At 39.1% G+C, this 20,738-nt stretch overlaps 2 protein-coding genes across 2 annotated transcripts in view; one reads left to right on the top strand and one right to left on the bottom strand.

Annotated features, from left to right (window-relative positions):
- Positions 1–10,538, top strand: part of PAX6 (paired box 6) — a 24,463-nt gene extending 13,925 nt beyond the window's left edge. The window contains 6 exon segments of the mRNA XM_069090902.1: positions 3,529–3,687; positions 4,078–4,160; positions 4,455–4,605; positions 4,722–4,837; positions 8,353–8,503; positions 9,405–10,538. Coding sequence (XP_068947003.1) covers positions 3,529–3,687; positions 4,078–4,160; positions 4,455–4,605; positions 4,722–4,837; positions 8,353–8,503; positions 9,405–9,490 — 746 coding nt within the window. The 3' untranslated portion in view covers positions 9,491–10,538.
- A 3,608-nt stretch (positions 10,539–14,146) lies between these two features.
- Positions 14,147–20,738, bottom strand: part of ELP4 (elongator acetyltransferase complex subunit 4) — a 249,116-nt gene continuing 242,524 nt past the window's right edge. The window contains exon 10 of the mRNA XM_069091355.1: positions 14,147–16,787. Within this exon, the coding sequence (XP_068947456.1) occupies positions 16,656–16,787 (132 nt within the window). The 3' untranslated portion in view covers positions 14,147–16,655. The remainder of the gene's footprint in view (positions 16,788–20,738) is intronic.

Here is a 20,738-nt window from a genome sequence, read left to right as displayed (position 1 = left end):
CTTCTTCTTCTCCTTCTTCTTCTCCTTCTTCTCCTCCTCCTCTTCCTCCTCCTCCTTCTTCTTCTCCTTCTCCTCTTTCTTCTTCTCCTCCTCCTCCTCCTCTTTTTCTCTTCCTTCTTCCCCTTTTCCTCTTTCTCCTCCTTCTCCTCTTTGTCCTTTTCCTCCTACTCCTCTTCCTCCTTCTCCTCCTCTTCCTCCTCATTCTCTTCTTTTCCTAGCAGGAGAGCTTGAAGGTCTACCTATAGGGATAATAGTAGACAGGATGCTACCAATGAAGGACCTTCATTGGTAGCTTCTGAAGGGTCTTTTTATTTAGAAATTCGAGAGGAAACTTTTGGTACTCTTTCTGTAAATAGACTTTAAAAAGGTCACAAGGCTTAAAAAAAAGTAAAGGGAAAGCAAAAAGTAGATAAACAATTCCTCTCCAAATTTTAAACAATTGTAAAGACTAGAAGTAAAGTAGATTTAAAAGAGAATAAATAAATAATGGAATCGATAGTCATGGTTTAGAACCTTGGGAAGCAGTAAACAATTAGGAAGATAATTTTTTTAAAATGGCTTGTTTCCATGGTGTTGCCCCATCTTCTCTCCTTTAAAAAAGAAAAGAAAAAAAGGTCTTAAAAATTTCCTGCTTCCCAATTTTTCTTCCCTCCAAGAAGACTTGGGCAAGTGTGTGTGTGTGTGTGTGTGTGTGTGTGTGTGTGTGTATGTGTGTGTATAAACTCTAAGACACTGTAGACTCTGGTCAATGTTACTCTAACCTTGGTTGGAGGAATGAAGAGGGGAATAGGAAAGGGAAAGGAGAAAGAAAAACAGACACTCTTTCCCCAGATTTCCTTAAAACCATATTTCAAATTAGGAAAGTAAAAGTCAAATAAAGAGAAGGATTTAAGTTCAGTTCAAGAAAGGTCTAAGTCCCTGTGAGGGCAAGAAGAAAAAATTTCTTGGAGGGACCAGGCAGGGAAAGAGGTGATAAAGAAAGGGATCTCTTTCCCCACTCCACTTCACTCTCCCAGGACCCAGATCCCAGCCCTTCCTTGCCTTTCATTTGCTTCCAGCCCTAGAATTTCATGAGGCAATTTGAAGGAGGGAACATATCTTACTCATCTCAATCAGAATATTCAACAACTTTTTGCATTTGGGAACAGGTTGTCTGAAAACTCTTTCTGATTCAGAAAGAGAAAATTATTCAGAGACTAATAGGCTACTTGTAATATTTCTCTTCTGTTTCTCTCCCCCCCCCCATTTCCTCTTCTTTTCTTCCCTCTTCCTTCTTATCTCTTCTCCTTTTCTCTCTTTTCTTCTCTCCTTTCTTTTTTCTCTTCTCCTTGCCATAGCCCTTTCCTCTGCTCTCTCTCCCTAATTAAAAAACAAGGGGATACTTGAATTCTTGCCCTGAAAACCACTTAAAAAGTCATGCTAACTTTGGGCAGTAAATAAAAACAGACACTTGTGTCCTAATTCGGGAGTTGAAGCTTATCTAATCTTAGCTAAGTAGTTCCCTCCACCCCCATCTCTTTTGTTTCTTGCTGTAGAGTAAACAGCTCAGGCTATGGAGATGTTCAGAGAGATGCTCTATTCACAAGTTTCTCTCTCTCTCTCTCTCTCTCTCTCTCTCTCTCTCTCTCTCTCTCTCTCTCTCTCTCTCTCTCTCTCTCTCTCTCTCCTCTTCTCCTCCACCTCTTGTATTCCTCCACCTCTTGTCTCCCTCCCCCTTCCCTTCCCCCCCTTCCTATAGAAAGGCAAGCCCCCTAAATAGCATTGAGGAGCCCAGCCCAGGGGACAGTGATTAATGATAGTAGAGCAGAGAGGTTAACATACTTCACTGAAAAGTCTGTTGACTGGGCTGCTTGTAACACAATGTGGCCCGCTGCACGCCTCAAGGGAATCCTTTTGTTGTCCCCTCTCATTGTGGCCTCCAAATTCTGCCCACGAAAGTTTGCCAACGCTCCTGCCCCAGGAGTTTAATAGTTTCCCTTACTCCCCGGGCTTTGTGCGCCGGTGAAAAGCAGCCCCGAGCTATTCAAGTGTTGGTGGTCATCTCAATAGATCTCCCGAGGCCCATATGGTGACCAGTGCCGATGAATCCGCCTGTTTAAATGGGGGAGAAAGTTGGGGTTTTAAAACATTTCAGAGCGCCTGAAAGGATCCCACTAGATCCTGTCACAATTGCCCCATCGCTTTGAACGCACTGCCTATTGTCCCTGGTTATAAATGATATTCCCAGAGAAGTTGATTCCCACCCCACTAGTCCTCTCGGCCCCCAGCCCCCTCCCCAGCCCCTGAGCAGAGACTGTCCCAAGCAGCAGCCCCAGGCTTCAGGAACTAGAGCTAGGGGGAGGAGGAGGCCTCCTTTAGTGTCCTCCAAGGGGAGCTAGGGACAAAGAAGGAGAAAGCAAAGCAAGGCTGGGGGATGGGGGTCCCTCTGGGGAGTCCCCCTCCCCCCTCCCTACCTTCAGTATCCATTTTCTCCCTTCCTGGAATTACCATTGCACTGAGGCACTTCCCAGACACCCACAGCCAACTAGTCCAAGTACATACACAACTCACTGTCCAACAGCACAAGGTGGGGAGCAAAAACAATAATAATAACAATAATAAAACTTTCCTTGTTTAATGATAGAAATTACATTAAAAGTGGTGAAAATGCCCTAATTAAAAATGTACCACTTAAATGACATGCCAAGGGGCTCAGCTGTGGGGTAGCATATTTAGCTAGTTAGTGAACTCTCGACTATTTCTTTTTTAAAATTACACGTTGAAATTTTAAAAGAAATCTTACTTTTCTCTGGTGCAACACATTACAAAGAATGGACAGTCCTTTTATCTAAATATAAAATTCCATTTTCAGCAATTATAGCCTGTTCTTGGTGATGATATAATTACAGCTGTGCTCAGTAATAGGTGTCAAGGCAATACACACTCATACAATAGTTGAATAAAACTAGAGAACAAAGCGAGCACTTCCAAATTCACAACCTTTAAAATGAAATTGACTGTGCAGAATTCAAATAAAAACTAGATAAATATTTTTTAAAAAAGATTACAAGCTTGGTTTGGTTTCTTAATAGCATTTTCTGCAAACCTATCAACATCTAATTGATTAGCTCGGAATTACTGATTATGGATAATCTGAAATGCTGAACGTCACTTATTTTTAATGTAGCCATAGGTAAATAAATTCCACAGGGAAAGGGAGCCTGGTGGTGAGGCATCTGGGCAAAGCTTCTTTAAAAAAAGATGACTTTCATTTGAAATTACTTTGGTGTCTGTTTTGTTCTACAAAGGAATGGTATTCTTGAGACTGCCTTTCCATTTTTTCCCCCTCTTGGTTAAAGTGGAAGAAGATAAAAGGCCAGGTCACTGAGATCCCCTTCATTGGAGGGGACAGATTTCTTGGGAATGTTTCAGGGAGGCTGTCAGAAAACCCTGCTGATAGAGTCTGAGGCTGGACCATATGAGCCTTTAGGAATCTGATTTACTCTGATTTTTTCTTAATGTCCTATTTTTTTCTTGTTGTTGTTCCAGATGGCTGCCAGCAACAGGAAGGAGGGGGGGAGAACACTAATTCCATCAGCTCAAATGGAGAAGATTCAGATGAAGCCCAAATGAGACTTCAGCTGAAGCGAAAACTGCAAAGAAATAGGACATCCTTTACCCAAGAGCAAATTGAGGCTCTGGAGAAAGGTGATGGAGTTTTTCAAAGCAGAAAAATTATAGATCAAAGGCAGTGACATGTTTGAAATACAGAAAACTAAATTTAACCAGGACCCCTTATGTAGAATAGTTTTTAAGATTCTGAGTATTCTGTTTTCCCCAATATACTAGGAATTCAAAGACTATAACTATATAACTTATATAACTATGCAAGTTATAACTATAAAAAAGACTATAATTAAGTTTAACTTAATTTTGGTGGGAAAAGTCCTTCCAAATATTTAAAAATAGCATGTCCAAGGGCAATGGCAGGAGGTAAGAGAGTCAGGTTGGAGAGGAGAGGAGTTTAAGGTTCAGATCTAGGCTGACTCATTTTGGGCAGCCTGGCTTTGATATTGAAATATCCACTTGTTCTTCCAGAGTTTGAAAGAACCCATTACCCAGATGTGTTTGCCAGAGAGAGACTAGCTGCCAAAATAGACCTACCTGAAGCAAGAATACAGGTACACTAGGGATTGGGTAATTAAACACTTTGTGATTCCTATATTTGGCTTTTCAAAAGACAAAAGACGCTGCTAACTACTGCTATTTATTTATATAAATTACAACAGACCCAGCTTACTAGCTGCATGGTCAAAAAAAACTTAGCTGTCCCAAGAGGTTTCACTGGTTGTAGATAGTAGGGGAAGTCCTGGGAACTGGGGTGAAAGGTGGTATCTGGGGTGGGGGGGGGGAGGAGACAGCCTTTCTTTTCTTTTTTTCTTGAAGGATGTTCATCCCATCTTTCCTGTTTCCAGGTATGGTTTTCTAATCGAAGAGCAAAGTGGAGAAGGGAAGAAAAACTGAGGAACCAGAGAAGGCAGGCTAGCAACACACCCAGTCATATACCCATCAGCAGTAGTTTCAGTACCAGCGTCTACCAGCCAATCCCACAACCCACCACTCCTGGTAATTTTGAGACAACATATCTGTTTTTCAGTCTGTCCACTGAGTCCAGGGTATGACTATCAGAATTGTGGCATTCCAGGCCAATTGTTTTCTTTTTCTTTTTTTCTGTTCTGCAGTCTCCTCCTTCACATCAGGCTCTATGTTGGGTCGGACCGACACAGCCCTAACAAATACATACAGTGCTTTGCCTCCCATGCCCAGCTTCACGATGGCAAACAACCTGCCTATGCAAGTAAGTGGGAGTGTGGTGGTGCCTGTTCAATAAGTGACCCAGAAAGAAGAATGGGTCAACGGGGGAGAATACTTAAGTTGTGTGTCTGCTACATCATAGCCCCTCACCTTCCATCACAAACAAATCATTTTGACCTGTGGTGCCATGGAAAGAGTACTGAATTTGAAGTAAGAATACCTGGTTCCAACGCCCAGATTTGGCCCATCATGCCTCTGTAACCTTGAGCAAACCTTTTCCTGGGTTGGAACCTCCATTTCTCCCTCTCTGAAATGAAGAGGTTGGACTACAAGGTCCCCAAAGTTCCCTTCTTGCCTTAAATCTCTGATCCATGATTCAACTGATGGTGACTTTCAAGAAAACCATCATTCAGTTAAAATGAAACCACAAAACCTAAAAAAAGGAAAGAAAACCAATTGACTCTGACCAGTCAGACTAATCATCAAGGCCCCCATGTTTGTGCTTTGTAGACACAGCCTGAAAGTGGTGAGTGGGACTCAGGGGTGAGTGCTGCTTGTCGATGTAGAGACACTGTAACTGGTCATATCACCTTTGTGGGCCTCAGTTTCCTCATCTGTAGAGTGAATGAGACTAGATGATCTCTAAAGTCTCCTCCAGCTTGAAATCTGGAACCTTGGGAAAACCATTTAACCTCTCTGGTCCTCATTTTTTTTTATCTGTAAAATGAAAGGGGTTGATTAAAGGGATCTAAAATGATGATTTTTATGGCAGCTTGTTACTGACTTGTGTGGGTCAGTATGTATTTATAGTTCTCTCTCAGATCAGAATTTATGTTAGGATACTGAGGAAATTCAGGGGACATTTGACACATATATTTTATTTAATAACGGAGGAAAGAAAGATTCCTTTACATTTACATGGCAGGATAAGTTTAAACTGGTAGATGAACTCAATTCCTTTTTGCATCTTCCCATAATAGGAGAAATTGAAGGAATTCACTTAAAGTGAAAATGCAGAAATGTGCTTATTCTTTTTCATAGACTAAGGCAGGGGTTTGGAACCCGTGGCCTCGAGGCCACGTATGGCCCTCTAGGTCCTCAAGTGCTGCCTTTTGACTGGGTCCGAGTTTTACAGAACAATCAAAGGGCCACACTTGAGGACCATATGGAGGCCACATATGACCTTGAGGCCACAGGTCCCCGCCCCCCCCCCCCAACTAGGGCAATGAGAGTATGTGGGAATTTTCTCTTGCCTGTTAGTACCTGGCTGGTGAGAATGAACCAACCACTCATCACCCCCAGCTGCGGTTGTTGGGCGAGGCAGAGCTGGCTTTGTAAAAGGATCCCAGCTTCATCCTTTCATCTCACTAACTAATTCTAGCCCACAGGGGTCAGAAAGCCATCTTCCTCCTTGCAATTCTTCTTTCTACATCCCTGTACATTTGCCCAGGTCTCCTGTTTTGAATAATTAGAGGAACAATACTGGGAGAAGTTGGATAGGTAAACTTGGAAGCAGTTGTGGTCATTGTTCTCAGTAACCATCAGAAAGGAGGGGCTAGGTGGTTCATCAGATAGAGCACTAGGTCCGGAGTCAGGAAGATGAGTTCAAATCTGGCCTTAGATACTTGCTCACTTTGTGACCCTGGGCCAGTCACTTAATCCTGTTTGCCTCAGTTTCCTCATCTGTAAAATGAGCTGGAGGAGGAAATGTATCTTTGCCAAGAAAACACCAAATAGGGTCACATGTAATCGGATATGACTAAAGTGATTGAACAACAACAAAAAAAGTCCCCGTCAGACAGATCTAGGTTTACAAAGATTGTTCCCAGAAAAATTGCTAGTATTCTTTTAAAGAAGGACCATGTGTATGTCCCCATAAGGTGTATGCTTCATAGCCAACACAATTAGAGGATGGAAGAAATAGAATTGAAGTGACAACATTTTGGGGACATAGTCAGGGGAGTATTCAAATATTTATTTTGATTGCATTGAGTTATTAATGGCTGGTGGCCCAAATAATACAAATGAGGGGATTACCAACACAAAGCTTGATTTTTACTGTCTTTGCCATGAAATTTTCCAGAAGCCAGTCTACATAGTGGTAATGACTGCTGGTACGTTGCATGCTGGAATAGCTGATGGGTCCTCTAGGCTTGTTTGTATCTTTGATCCTGACATTAGCAGAATAATTCTCCTGTTTTAAAAACAGAAGCAACATCAGGGTTGCTGGGAGGATAAAGAGGGGTATAATTCATGGGACAGGCAGATCTCTGAGAACAAGAAAAGGTGTGATATATACTCAAGGTGTGATTATTATTAATTCTTATTATTGACACCTAGGAGCCCTGAGGTGGAGTCAGTGCACTTTTTAATTAGTTAGGAATAACTGTCTTTCTTTTCATTAGTGTGCTTATTAACTATTATGGCATAGCTACAATGATTTTATTTGCACAGCTCCACAAAGAGAGGAACTCAGCGGTCAGAGCAGTCAGTGAATTAGTGATTCACCAGAGAAATTTGTGTTCCTGCTCTTTCTTGGGACTTTCTAATGACTATACGGCCTCTACTATGATCCCACTGGCCTTATTGTACTATTCAAGAAATATTTAATTGACTGTGATCAGTAATATCAAGTAAATTCCTAGCCCCTTTGCAGGCTTTTTTTCTGAGTCCTCACTTTAGGGTGAGATGGAACAACTTATTGTTGTTATTGGTGGTGGTGTTTGTGTTCATGCATGTTCTTGTGTGTGTGTGTGCAGGGAGGATGATGGATCCCCAAGTTTAAGTATAAATATTTGTGGGTAGATGTAAATGACTTCGAAAGCTGATTATTTGGTGTTTTGTAGGCACAGTGAAAACTTCATTCCTATCATCACATAGGCTCACAAAATCTGCAGGCTACATATTTTGCTTATATCAATGGGACTCTACATTTTCAAGATGAAATAAAAATTGTTGATTTGTTTTTAGTTATCTTCAGAACTCCAAATAGCTAAACGCCAAATATTATGATTGCCAGAATAAGTCAGTTATCCATATTTTTCAGTTTTTACTTAGATGTCTGGTGCCTTTATAAATACCTCCATGGTTAAACGCGATGAAACACTGACCATAGTCATCTATGCCTGATATATAGCAGCTGTTCAAAAATGCTGGTTGGATTGAAACCCTCCTGAGTTTCTAGTATTTAAATATGCTATGTGAAGGCTTCCTTTAATAAACAAAATCATCTACTACCAATCTTTCATAAGGTCCAGTTTTGGACCAGTGTTGGCCCAGTGCAAAGAGAAGCAACAGATTTGGAATCAGAAAACCTGGGTTTGAATTCTGTCCTTGACTAGTTAGCTTGTGTGACTTTGGGCAAGTCTTTTCCTTTCACTGGGTTTCAGTTTTCTCACTCCTTAAAAAAAAAATTGGATGAGATGACCCTTTAGGCCTCTGACAGCTTTAAATCAATAATCCTATTAAACAATCAGAAATGACATCTGCTTTTAAAAATGGGTACAGCTGCCCTACGGGGGTATTTCTGTGTAACTGTCCTTTCCTTTTTCCTGACAGCCCCCAGTCCCCAGCCAGACCTCTTCTTACTCTTGCATGTTGCCCACTAGTCCGTCGGTGAATGGGCGGAGTTATGATACTTACACCCCTCCACACATGCAGACACACATGAACAGTCAGCCAATGGGCACTTCTGGTACCACTTCAACAGGTGAGTAGCCCCTCCTTCTCATTCCATTGTTGAGTCTTCAGATGGAATGACCCTTCTCTTTCTGCCAGCTCCCTGCTCTAAGTTAATTCCCAGACCCAACTTCACATACCTTTGGGTAGCTTTTGTTTCTTTTTCTTTGTCTGAGTTTGTCATAGTTAGAGGTTTACTATGGTCTCTAAACCTTGGGCAATCCTGAATTTAATCCCCTTGGTTGGCATTCCTTCCTTGTGTCTACCTGATACTAAAATGATTAATTGAAATATATATATATATATATATATATATATATATATATATATATATATATATTCAATAGGACCTCTCCACCGGCAGCCTCTGAAGCACAGTTAGGACCTCCATGTGTTTCCATGTTCTCTGATAATTTCTGTCCTTCTTTATAAAGAAATACTTTTCAAAGGCAGAGTTAGACGATCATGGGATTTGTATTTGGAGGACTTGGGTGTGAAACCCTGCTCTGCTACCCACCTCCTATGTCACCTTGACCGATAACCTTATCAGTCTTCAGTTCTCTTATTTTAAAATGAAGGTTGAATTAAATACCTCTCAAAATGTCTTCTAATTTTGAATCTGTGGCATAGTATGGCTGCTTCCCTACATTAGAAATATTTGGAAAGACAAACCACACTTTCACCCTCTTTAAAAATAGCAGTTGATTTGTTATATATGCTTCAAAGATAGTTATATATGTGTGTATATCTGCATATATACACATATATAAATATATGACATATATTTATATATATATACATATATAATACTAGAAAACATTATGGATTTTATACTTTGGAAGATTTCAAAAATTCCACATTGTTGCATGTCCAACCAGGAGAGTTCATTTCTGTATATGTATTTATATGGATTTTTTTTTCTCCCTTTTTAGGCCTCATTTCTCCTGGAGTGTCAGTCCCAGTTCAAGTTCCTGGAAGTGAACCTGATATGTCTCAATACTGGCCACGATTACAGTAAAACAAAACAAAACAAAACAAGAAGAATAAGAAAGGAAGGAAGGAAGAAAGAAAAGAAAGTATGTTATTTCAGTCAATGACTATATATGGACAACAGTTGGATGTTTTAGGAGTATTTTATAAAGGAAGACAGCTATGAGAAATGCTTCTGGATTACAACTGTGTCCTGTACCATACCATACCACTTGGAGAAAAAAAAAAGACTTTACCCATGGACCTTTGTACGCAGAAGGCATTATATCAGTTGGAACAAATCTTCATTTTGGTATCCAAACTTTTATTCATTTTGGTGTATTATTTGTAAATGAGCATTTGTATGTTATAATGAAAAACAAAGAACAACGTGGACTAGATGGATGTTTCTGATCTGTGTTGGTCATGAAGCTGTTTAAAAAAAAAAGGAAGCCATGATCACAACGAGTTCTGCCACAAATTTAAGAGTTTTTATCAAGATATATCGAATCCTTCTACCAATCTGTTCATAGGTGATGGACTGACATTCTGAGTTTGTATCATTCCATCCCATATAATGAAACCTGGAACAATACGCACTAGACTTTTGTAAGAAAAAAAATCTGTTGGGTTCCCAAAGGTTGTTAACAGATGAAGTTTATGTGCAAAAAAAAAAAAAAGAAAAAAAGAAAAAAAAAGGATATGAGAGAAATTCAAAGAAAAGTTGATAGGTAAAAAAGGTAGATTGTGTCTTCGATATAATCCAATTTGTTTTATGTCAAAATGTAAGTATTTGTCTTCCCTAGAAATCTCCCAGAATGATTTCTATAATAAAGTTAATTTCATTTATATTTGACAAGAATACTCTATAGATGTTTTATACACATTTTCATGCATCCTAAGTTTCTTTTTTGGTCAGCAAAGGTTAATTGTTCTTAGCTAGACTTGTACTGCTGTTCACAGTCCAATCATTTTTGTGCATCTAGAATTCATTCTAATCAATTAAAAGTGCTTGCAAGAGTTTGAAACTTAAGTGTTTTGCAGTTGTTCACAACTACATATCAAAATTAACCATTGTTGATTGTAAAAACCATGCCAAAGCCTTTGTATTTCCTTGATTATACTATTTTCTTTTTAACCTCATAGTGTGCTGGTGCAAATTTTGTTTCCATATTGGGGTAACATTTTCTATGGACTATTCTTTTCAAATCAAATTCTGTTTTAAATCTGGAAGGCATTCCAGGAAATAATTCTTAGAGATCCACCCAAACCTGTAAGGTATGCATTAGACAAAGAAAATAGAACTATGCCCATGTATACCTATGAAATATACACAAAATGGTTGGTTTTGGAAGAACAAGCTAAAAAACTAAGGATAGTTTACAAGGCAGCAGGCTATTAAGTAGGCCTTGCTTTTCACATTAGGGCTGGGATTTTCAATCTGGACAGACTTCAGTGGGCAGCCCATTTCCACTGTGGTTTCTCTGAAGTATATTCAAAAGTAGATTTGCTTATTCAAAACTCTCTGAAAGCTCCTGCTTTTCTCTGTCCTTTCTTTCCACCTCCCCCCACCCCCACTTGCACAAGAGGCATCATTTCCCATTGAAACTCTCCAGCTGTTCCCATTTGAGGCTTGCTTTCTGTGGGGCTGTGTATGGTTGGAGAGTGGAGGGGGGATGTTGCATGTCAAGGAATAATGAGGGCAGACACATCGACAGGCACCCACAATGTGGATTGTGACTGGCTAGGAAAAGTTAAAGGCCGTCAGTCATTGGCAGCTGAAGCCAAACATTCTCACATCGATAGAGCTGGCTCATTGTTGGGTAGTTGTTCTTTGCAGGGAAGAACAGATTTGATAATGTTTAAAGTGGCTGCTTGCAGGACCGAGTTCTGAATCCAAGTAGAGTGAACCCAAGTAGGCCTTTGAGAAGGGAAAAGGATACTCTGAGGTGATTTATGTCTCTGAGACCCATAAGCAGATAAACTTCAGGAAAAGGCTGGGTATCCTGGGAGTCTGAGTTGAATACTTGCACATAGAAAAAACTCCGGGGACAAAGCCATGCTCTGCTTAATCACATTGTGTGTGTGCACATGCATGCATGAACACATGTGTTCATGTGTATGCATGCTTGCTTACATAGTTACATACATGTGCATAGGAGCCTGTGTGTTTATAAGGCAAAAGAGAGGAAATATTGAAAAGAATTGGAGAGCTTCTCCTCACCCTCTTTAGTAATAATACTTTAAAATGAAGAGATCATTTTGGGGTAAATTATCACCATACAACATTTCAGATCATCTTCAGATTTATACCTTTTCTGTTCTTTTTGTAAATTTCCACCCTGCATGTAGAGTTGTTCCACACTGTGTTGGCCTATGTTTATTGTGTGGTCTCTCTTCCTTTCTCCCCTTTTCTCTCCCTCTCTTATTCTATCTCTCAGATTCTATCTTCTCGCTCTCTCCCCATGTTTTTTTTCCTCTTTCTCTCCCTTCCTGTCTTCTTTTCCTCCCTCTTTCCCTCCCCCTTTCTCTGTATGCACAAAGGATACACATGCATATATGATGTGTGCTAGTGAAATGTAAACACTTGTATATGTGTAGATGTTCTAACACACATGCACACACAACATGACTCACTCTTCTGTGTAATCTCTCCTAATGCCTCTGCAGACATTTCCACCTCCTGACATTTTGCTGTCTCCATTTCCTCAGGGGACTTTGGGTGCAAAGTGAAATGGTAGTGAAAGACCAGAGGGGTGTGTGTGTGTGTGTGTGTGTGTTTCTGCACATGCATGAACTTCTGGCCTTGACTCCTTGCCCCCAGCTCTGTAACCTCTGTAACCTGTGGAGGGGCTGTATTTGGGGGGCAGTCAGGCAGCCAACCTTAGCCTCCTATTTTCTGGCCTAGCTGATGATACCATAGAGAGTTTGTGTATGTGGGAGCAGCTCGGCTGAGGCTGTGTCTGTGTGCATCTGTCCTCTGTGCCTCAGGAATGTCCCTGAGGACATGGCCTGGTTTGGCCAGAAGACGCTGCTGTTCAGTGGAACCTGAAACCCTTCAGTCCATCCAGTTGGGTGCTGCCCCTGCCCTGGGGAAAGATTTCATCTTCCAGAGGAGACGGTGTGGTGTGGCACTGGGGGCACAGCTCTACCTGAGCCAACCTGGCATAAACCCTGGGGCTGCTTCAGCTGTGCCTAGCCATCAAAAAGCAGCTGCCTGGGAGAGCTTGGCCTTTCGTTCATGGTTGAGATGATTTATTTTGATTAATTTGTTCACAGATAGATATATTTATTTATTTACAAATGGAAGCTCCTCAGAGATGGTTTCATGTGCCCTCCTGGCCCAAGATCTGCTGATGAGCATGGTCCCTCATAGAATGCCTAGACTGTATAACCCACCCTTTCTCTATGGAATTATTTTTGCTCTATAGGAAGAGGGAAAGCTAATTGTGCTTTTAAATAAACATTCTCATCAAGTGAACCTGAGTGGAAAAATCTCTATCACAAAAATAGATTTCCTTGTCTCTAAAAAAGGGCTGATATTTCCTAAAAGAGAAGCCTCTTTACTGTTAATGGGAAATAACTTCCTGGGACTGGTCACTAACAGCCTTTAGTTCTTCCTGTTTCAGTCGTAATTGGGCTGCCCAGATAGATCTGCGAAGTGTTATTTAAAATTCATCCTTGTTCCATGGATGGATTTTTATCTTAGAGATGCCTCACACAGACTTCTGGTTCATTTCTTTCTGCACTGGGCATCAATGTTGACAAGATTGAAGAAATGACTCTTCTCCACTCCAGCTGTCTGGATAATAAGTTTGGCTGAACAGAGCTGAACACATCTTCTCTTTTTCCCTTTTTGAAAGGATAAACTTTGATCTAGTTGTTCAATTGAGTTCTGAACAACTTGGCACTCAGTTTTAAAGTTCAAAGAGTAAACACTTAGGGTTGATTTTGCTTGCATTGGATGCTGTTAATGGTGGCCCTCTCTCTGGAAAGGAATCATTGGATGCCTTGGGAATGTTAATGTTAAAGGACTTAATCAAATTGAGAGAGAGAGACGAGAGACAGAGAGAGACAGAGAGAGAGAGAGACAGAGAGATAGAGAGACAGAGACAGAGAATGTACCTGAGGGGATTCTTTCAAATGGAAAGATAACTAGGGGATTGATTCCAGATGGCTGCTCCCTCTTGAAGTAACCATAGTCTGTGTGAGTTAGTTTTGGGAGCCCCTTAGATATGGGAGGAGGAGGAAAAATGACAAATGAAGACGTGGAAGTGGGAGATTGCATGGTGGTGACCATACAGAAATTTAGAAGGTCCTGAAGCTCAAGTATCTGAGTCAACTGAAATAGTCAAAATATTGATCTCATGTTAAATAGAGTCAAACCTATTGGAAGGGACGAACACCTCAAACCAGGTTTTGAAGTTCAGATACTAGAAATATTTAAAACAGCAAGATAAAATCTTTGAAATTAAGTATATATATATATGTATATTGCTTTTCAAGTTGATAATTGAAAGACAAAGGCTCTCTAGATGTCTCATATTTCACTTAATATGAAAAGGGGTATGTTTAGAGATAGGAGAGGGGATTAAGTTACTAAATCATCTTAGTATGTTTTAGTACAAATAATGTTTCTAGAAGTTAATAAAAAAATCTGAACTGTTTTCCTTTTAGGGAAACCAAAAAAAGCACCTGAATCTGATTTTCATAAGACCTACATATTTTTATTTCTGCAAATGCGCTTTTATTGAGTTTGCAAAGTTTTTTTATATTTAAATCAAAGGTTTAAATATGCATATTCAGTTCCTATACTACTTATCTACTTGCAAAGCATATATTAACTAGTAATTGGCTGTTAATTTTATAGACATGGTAGCCAGGGAAGTAAATCAATGACCTATTAAGTATTTTGACAAGCAATTTACATATTTGATGACTTCAGTTCGTCTTTTCAGAGTCAAATCCAACATAATTGTTCAGTTGTGTTTGTATCAAATGAATTACAATACAGGAAAAAAAGATTAGTTTTGTTAAAATAATAACCTGACTACAAATATTCATTTGAATGCATTCAAATTGTTCATAATTACTTTCAAAGGACACAGCAAAGCTTTTGTTCAGTATTTTTTTTAGTTATTTATAAAGCATAGACCAAATCAGTTCTTGAAGTCTGTTGAGATTTTTAAAAACACCTTTGCTTAAAAATATCAAAGCTTTTAAATTTTAACTGACAGATAAGGTCTGAAACTTTGTTTTGAAAAGAAAATTGATAAGAATTTGTGTCTTTGGGAATTAAAAGAAACGGGAAAAAAAAAACCCGAGACATTCTGAAAAAAAAAGGGAAAAAAAAAGAAAAAACCCTGATTGTTACTACTAATGAAATAGCAGCTGAAAAAAAAATAGTAGTCTTTTTGATTTTTATCACAAAAAATAAACTGGTAGTGACAGTATATGATGGAGAGATTTGACATCCAAGCAAATCACTGTCATTGATTCAATTATTCTAATTCTGAATAAAAGCTGTATACAGTATGTGTTTATGCTACAGTGGATTTTTTTAAGTGATTGACATTCATCATATTAGTTAGACAGTTTTAAAAGCTAAGTCTTTGTTTTATGCAATGTGGTCAAGAACAAATAAAGTGAAATTTGTAACACATTAAAAGTAGGCCACTTGAAAATGTTAGTTATAATCACGTCAAAATAGAATAACATATATGAAAATATATTTTGGAAATCCAATTTTCTCTCTTTTGGTCTTGAATAGCCCATTTAGAAGGAGAGTTGGGGCCAAAGGATACAAACGTTGCTTTGTAAGTGACATTCATTGCTACCTATTCTGTGCCAGCATCACCTTGAGTACATGTACAAAAATTCAAGAACGTGGAAACATGACTTCAAGATGGAGAGTTATTGCTACAAATCTGTCTGAACAAAATGTATGCAGCTTGGCATGTGTGCGGATAATGGACTCACATGCTTAGGAGGCCTGCCCAGAGAAGCATCTGAATGGATGGTTGTTGAATGACTAACCTTCCTGAATTTACGAATGAAGGGCAGGGCCGATGCAAGAGGAAGATGAGTTATTTGATTAAAAAAAAATCCTCCACTGTTTGGTTTCAAGTCTGGGCTCTATGCTACTTTCCCACCCAGCTTCAGTGCCCTTTTTTGGGTACCCTGGCATTAATAAAGCTGTCAGTTTGGATTTCAATCTTGACCTCTGTTTGGTGACATGTTTTACAATGCTGACTTCAAATGTTCAGGAATACTATTGTGAAGTACAGAAGGTCATCGATTCCTTTTCTAGGTTGCAAAAATTTTGTATTACTGCAGTTTGTTTTGATACATTTATTAATCAACAAAGCAGATGCATTATCTTCAACAGTCTTACCCTCATATTATGTTTATCAATTTAATAATTAACATAACAGAATGCATATGACAAGTTAGCACACTTCAATACAGCATAGTCCTTATACATTTGCAAAATTAATCTGTCATGTCTTGCTGTGCCCAAACTATAATATTTTCAGTGGAGAATGGTATTTTCAGAAAAAATGAGAAATTATGATCCTCAGTTAATATGAACATCTTTTTTGAACCTCACAAGGTTTCTATATATTACCTATTACAATTTTTACATAGATGAAAAAAATCTAAGTGCACCATTGTCCACTCAGAGCATCATGATTTTTTTTTCATGTTGAGTTTGTTTTTATTTATAAAATAAAGTATTATTATTCCAACTGAGAATATAATATATAACTTTTAAAATATAAAAATACATCTTATTGATGCCCTCTGTTTTTACATCATAGTTATTTCTGAGAACATCTTCCTCGTGTAAATTTAGCCTTAGTTTGTAAAAAAGAAAAACAAGCAAAACCATCCCAAACAGTGGCTGCATCTGCAAATGTATACTACATTCTGCCCTAGGAGTTCTCCACCTCAACAATAAGGAGGAAGGTATTTTTCATTATTTAAATGATAACTTTTAAATGGAAACATATTTTAGTTACAGTTTTCTAGAAAAAAAAAACCCAAACCATGATTAAAAAAACACATAAGGAAGAGATCAGGCACCACTTAAAAAATCCTTTGAGTATTTAAGATTGTTGGGTTAAATCATTAAGGAAAATATTCACATAAGCTGCTGGTAACACCAAAGAGGGTGTCACAGGAGTGTTCGAGAGGCCACTGAGTAGCAAGCCCTAGAAGTCCAAGCGCTCTTTGCCTCTGGCCATCATGCCACATCCCAGGCTCAGCTGTTTGGCGGATTCCACCAGATCCCGTTTGCTGGAGCGGCTCACTGTGTCTGACAAGTCTGGAGGCAAATGTAGTCGCTGTAGCGGGAGATTTGAGGAAGGGGGGGAGGGAAGAAGAAAAAAATGTAATTAATTGTGCTTTAGTTAGCATACTTCAGCATGCAATATTATGCTCTGTTGATCAGCATTCAGCCTTGCATATAAAATTCCCGCTCAAACAGTTCTTCAGACTTATATCCATAAAATTACAAGCAATTCCTACTAGATTTTTACAAACCACAGCCATTCCAGAATTGAGATAAAACAAATCTTGATATGTAAATTTCCTGAGCACAACCCCAAACTTATTTTTCTTCATTGAACTGCAAACAAAATTGTGGTTCTAGATAGTCATACATTTTAAATAATAAGGCAAAATAACAGGCCAAATAACAATAGATTTGTGAAAAGAAAATATTGCTCTGAGGAAGAAGAAAAAGTTAGAAGCATTAAATGATCCTTGCTGGAGCTACAAACTGCTATTTCATATTCTGTGTGCCGCTTAATGTGGCCTCAGCTAATAGGGAATTGGGAGGAACAACCTTTTCACAAATGTTTATTTCTTCTATTAGGTTCACCTAGATGTCTCTAGGATCTTACACTTTTCATAGAAATACAGACACTGTGAAAACCCAAATGCTTCCCAACACAAAGGTCAATGGTTTTCATATGTCTGCATATGGCAGACACAGAATTTGTGTCAGGGCTTGACATGTTTGCCCACCATTCTTCAGTGTTAAGTACATTGGGCCCAGAAGGTACCAGTGTTTTCAGACTATCTTGTGGATCTCAATTTTCCCCTTTTGCATTTAATTTATTTATGGTCACAGTCTACTTTATACAAAACAAATATACAAAAAAAGGTCCTTTTCCTTTTTTAAAGGGTTCACCAACAAATTGATGAATCTGTATGAGCCTCCGTAGTTCATTTGGAACTTGTTAAATAAGGAAGAAAAACCTAATCCACCTGTGACTTAGTGGAATTTAAAGGTGGAAGGAGTCTAAGAGGTCATCTAGTCTAATAGCTTCATTTTACTGATGAGGAAATTGAGTTTTAGAGAGAAGAAATGACTTGTCCAAAGTCACAGCGTGTTGGAAGAGCCAACATTTGAATTTAGGTCTAGACTCCCAAAACAGTAGTTTTTCTGCTTCATCAAGAGCTTTTAGTTGAATCTTGAGGTGTTTCCTAAGGTTGAGAGAAGCATTCCTGAACACCAAGCTCAGTACTAAAGCTGATATGCCAAACTGCCTATGAGAACATAATTTAATTCATAAAATTCAATTTCTAGGAAACTGTTGTAGAAGATGAAGTGTGTCTCTGCAATGAGTTAAAGAAAAGGGGGTCAAATTTCGAAGGCACAAGTGGGAATCTAATAGTGACAGCCAATCAAGTCTTCCTTTGAGGGACCTGACTGAAAACAGCACTGAGACCTCCATTCAACATTGAAGGAAAAATGTGTTTGAAACAGAGTTGGAAGAGTGGAGTGGTTCATCACATCATAACAGCAAGATTCATAAAGGACCTAAGAAATCATGATCCCATCCCCTCTCATTTACATAGGAGAAAATTGAGGCCCAGAGTGGTGAAAGGGATTTGCTGAGGTAGCAGAAACCAGAGCTTCTGACTCCAAACACAAGACCTTTTATTAGGCAATACTACTGCAGTCTATTCTCGGCCACTGCCTTTTTCTGTGATCACAGAAATAAAGTAGTAAGACTCAAGAGATGATAAATGTTTAAATGAATTTATAAAGGATGTTCTCCTTTGCAGCTGATTTCTTACTCTGCTTTTACTCTTTGCAACAGATAAGAATATATATAAGATAAAATATTGTGTCATCAAATATAAGGCAGCATGGGCTAGCTGTTCAGGAAAGGGGAACCTGGGATCAAGTCTGGGCTCTGATAGCTGTGTGATCATAGACAAGTTAGTTAACCTTGCTAAGCTTCAGTTTACATACTTGTTAAATGGAGATATGAAGACACACAGTTCCCACCTCCTAGGGCTGCTGTGAAGAAGAGCGTTGTAAACTTCAATGTTATAAAAATGTGAATTTTTAATATGCAAGAAAATTATGAGGACTACAATAATGCCTGATCTTGAAAGTGTTCACGAAATGCTTTATATACATCTCACTCGACACTTACAACTATCTACCTAAGGCAGAGTATTATTCCCCTTTTACAGATGAGGATAATGCATTCCATCTCTCTTGTGAATGAAGACACAGACTCTGAGAGAGTTTAGGTGATCAGGTCAAGGTCAAAGGACTAGTAAGTGGTGGAAGCTGACTTGGGTCTTTTATCCCTTCTTCAGCATTGTTTCCCCTTTTCTGAGAGCTGTGAGATCCAGAAACTGATTGTTTTTTTCCTCTGTGGGCCATGGACTTCCTGGGGAAGTTGTTGCAGTTATTACAAGAGGATCTATGAATCCACATGGTACCATGCATTCTCCTTTTTATATTTATTTAGCTCCAAATAAATATGTGCTGTGAATGCAATTGCTGTGTGTGTGTGTATGTGTATGTGTGTGTGTGTGTTTGTGTGGGTCCATAAAACATTTTGATGATAAAAAGGGGTTCTCACACTTAAGATGTTTGGGTTTCCTGGATTAGGCCACGTACATAAATATATAAGGAGAATTTATTTGCTCAACCACATTGTTTTAAAAAGTACATTCATTGGTTATTCCATTACTTAAAACACACCTTTTACCTCCCATGTGTCATACTTGGTAAAATGGAACTTTTGGGCTGGTTATAAACAGAATATACCATAAAGGTAACATTGTGTGGTTTAGGATTATAACTCAGAGTAATGTCACCCATTTTCCCATGAGTTTCTAGGCTTGCCTAGTTGTCTTTGGCTAAAATTTTCTCCTACCTCACTCTTAGGCAGTGTGTGTGTATGTGTGTGTGTGTGTGTGTGCACGTGTGTGTGTGCGAGCGCACGAGCAAGTGTGTATACTTGCATACATATGAGCTCCCTGACTGAAAGCCCTCAACATTAGAAGATGAGAGAATGTTGCCAGTGACACTGGATTGTGCTTGAATTTCTTTGAAGTGAAAGTGACTTTAGAGAAAAGGAAAATAGTCTTGGTTAAGAATATTTTGATGTGACTTCAAAGATTTGACAAATGTTTTCTTTATTGTGTTGAAAAGGAACTGGTGGTTCCTGTTCTGTGATTTCCAAGGATGGATCTTTGCAAAAATGTCCATTCTTCATGGCACTTTTCTTTTCTCAAGATTACACTGGCAGCACATGCTACTTTCTCCAATGACCAAAGTTATTGTCTTGATCCTGACCCTGATATTCACGCCTGCCCATGTGTATGATCAATGTCAATAAGACGCCAGTACAATACGAGTAGAACACAACGTGTCAGATGGACAGGTGTGTAAGAGGTTTCTGAATCATTTATACATTCAACATACAAGGGTCAGAACGAGTGTCACTTCTACACTAGTTTGATGATCACAATACCTGGTGGGAAGAGTGCTACACAGGACCGCATGAGGCACGTGGAGTTTCTGACTCCAAATGCAAATGTGGCAAGCTGTACATGTTTCTAGACCTTGGGGTGCCATAGAGGAATAATGTAAGACAATCATTACTGTACAAGAATACCCTGCGTGATGCTGTCCTGACCCATGCCATCTCACAATGATGCCACTAAATACACCATAAACAAATCCCACTGTTACAGTGTGAGACCCACACTGTTGAGATGGCATTCTGGTCAGTCCTCTAGGAGCAAAATGGACAGTCTCCAATGATGCTAGGGAGTCCTTGAGCTCTGCTAGTATTATTTTCTCCAAATCAGTTTATTCAATGGATGATACAGTTCCTATGGAACCACCTGCCCCAACATGCTGTTGACCTTAACATAATTTTTTTAAATGGGACTCATTAAACCAGGGTAGGCAGATTATATATGAGCAAGTCATTTTTACTTTCAACTGTTAGGCTATTTATCTTCCTCATTTTACA

This window comes from Petaurus breviceps, unplaced genomic scaffold, assembly GCF_028583685.1.
Source record: "Petaurus breviceps papuanus isolate PSGF00001 unplaced genomic scaffold, PetGlider_PUasm1.0 188, whole genome shotgun sequence".
Lineage (NCBI taxonomy): Eukaryota > Metazoa > Chordata > Mammalia > Diprotodontia > Petauridae > Petaurus > Petaurus breviceps.
This window is presented reverse-complemented; position numbering and strand designations above follow the sequence as displayed.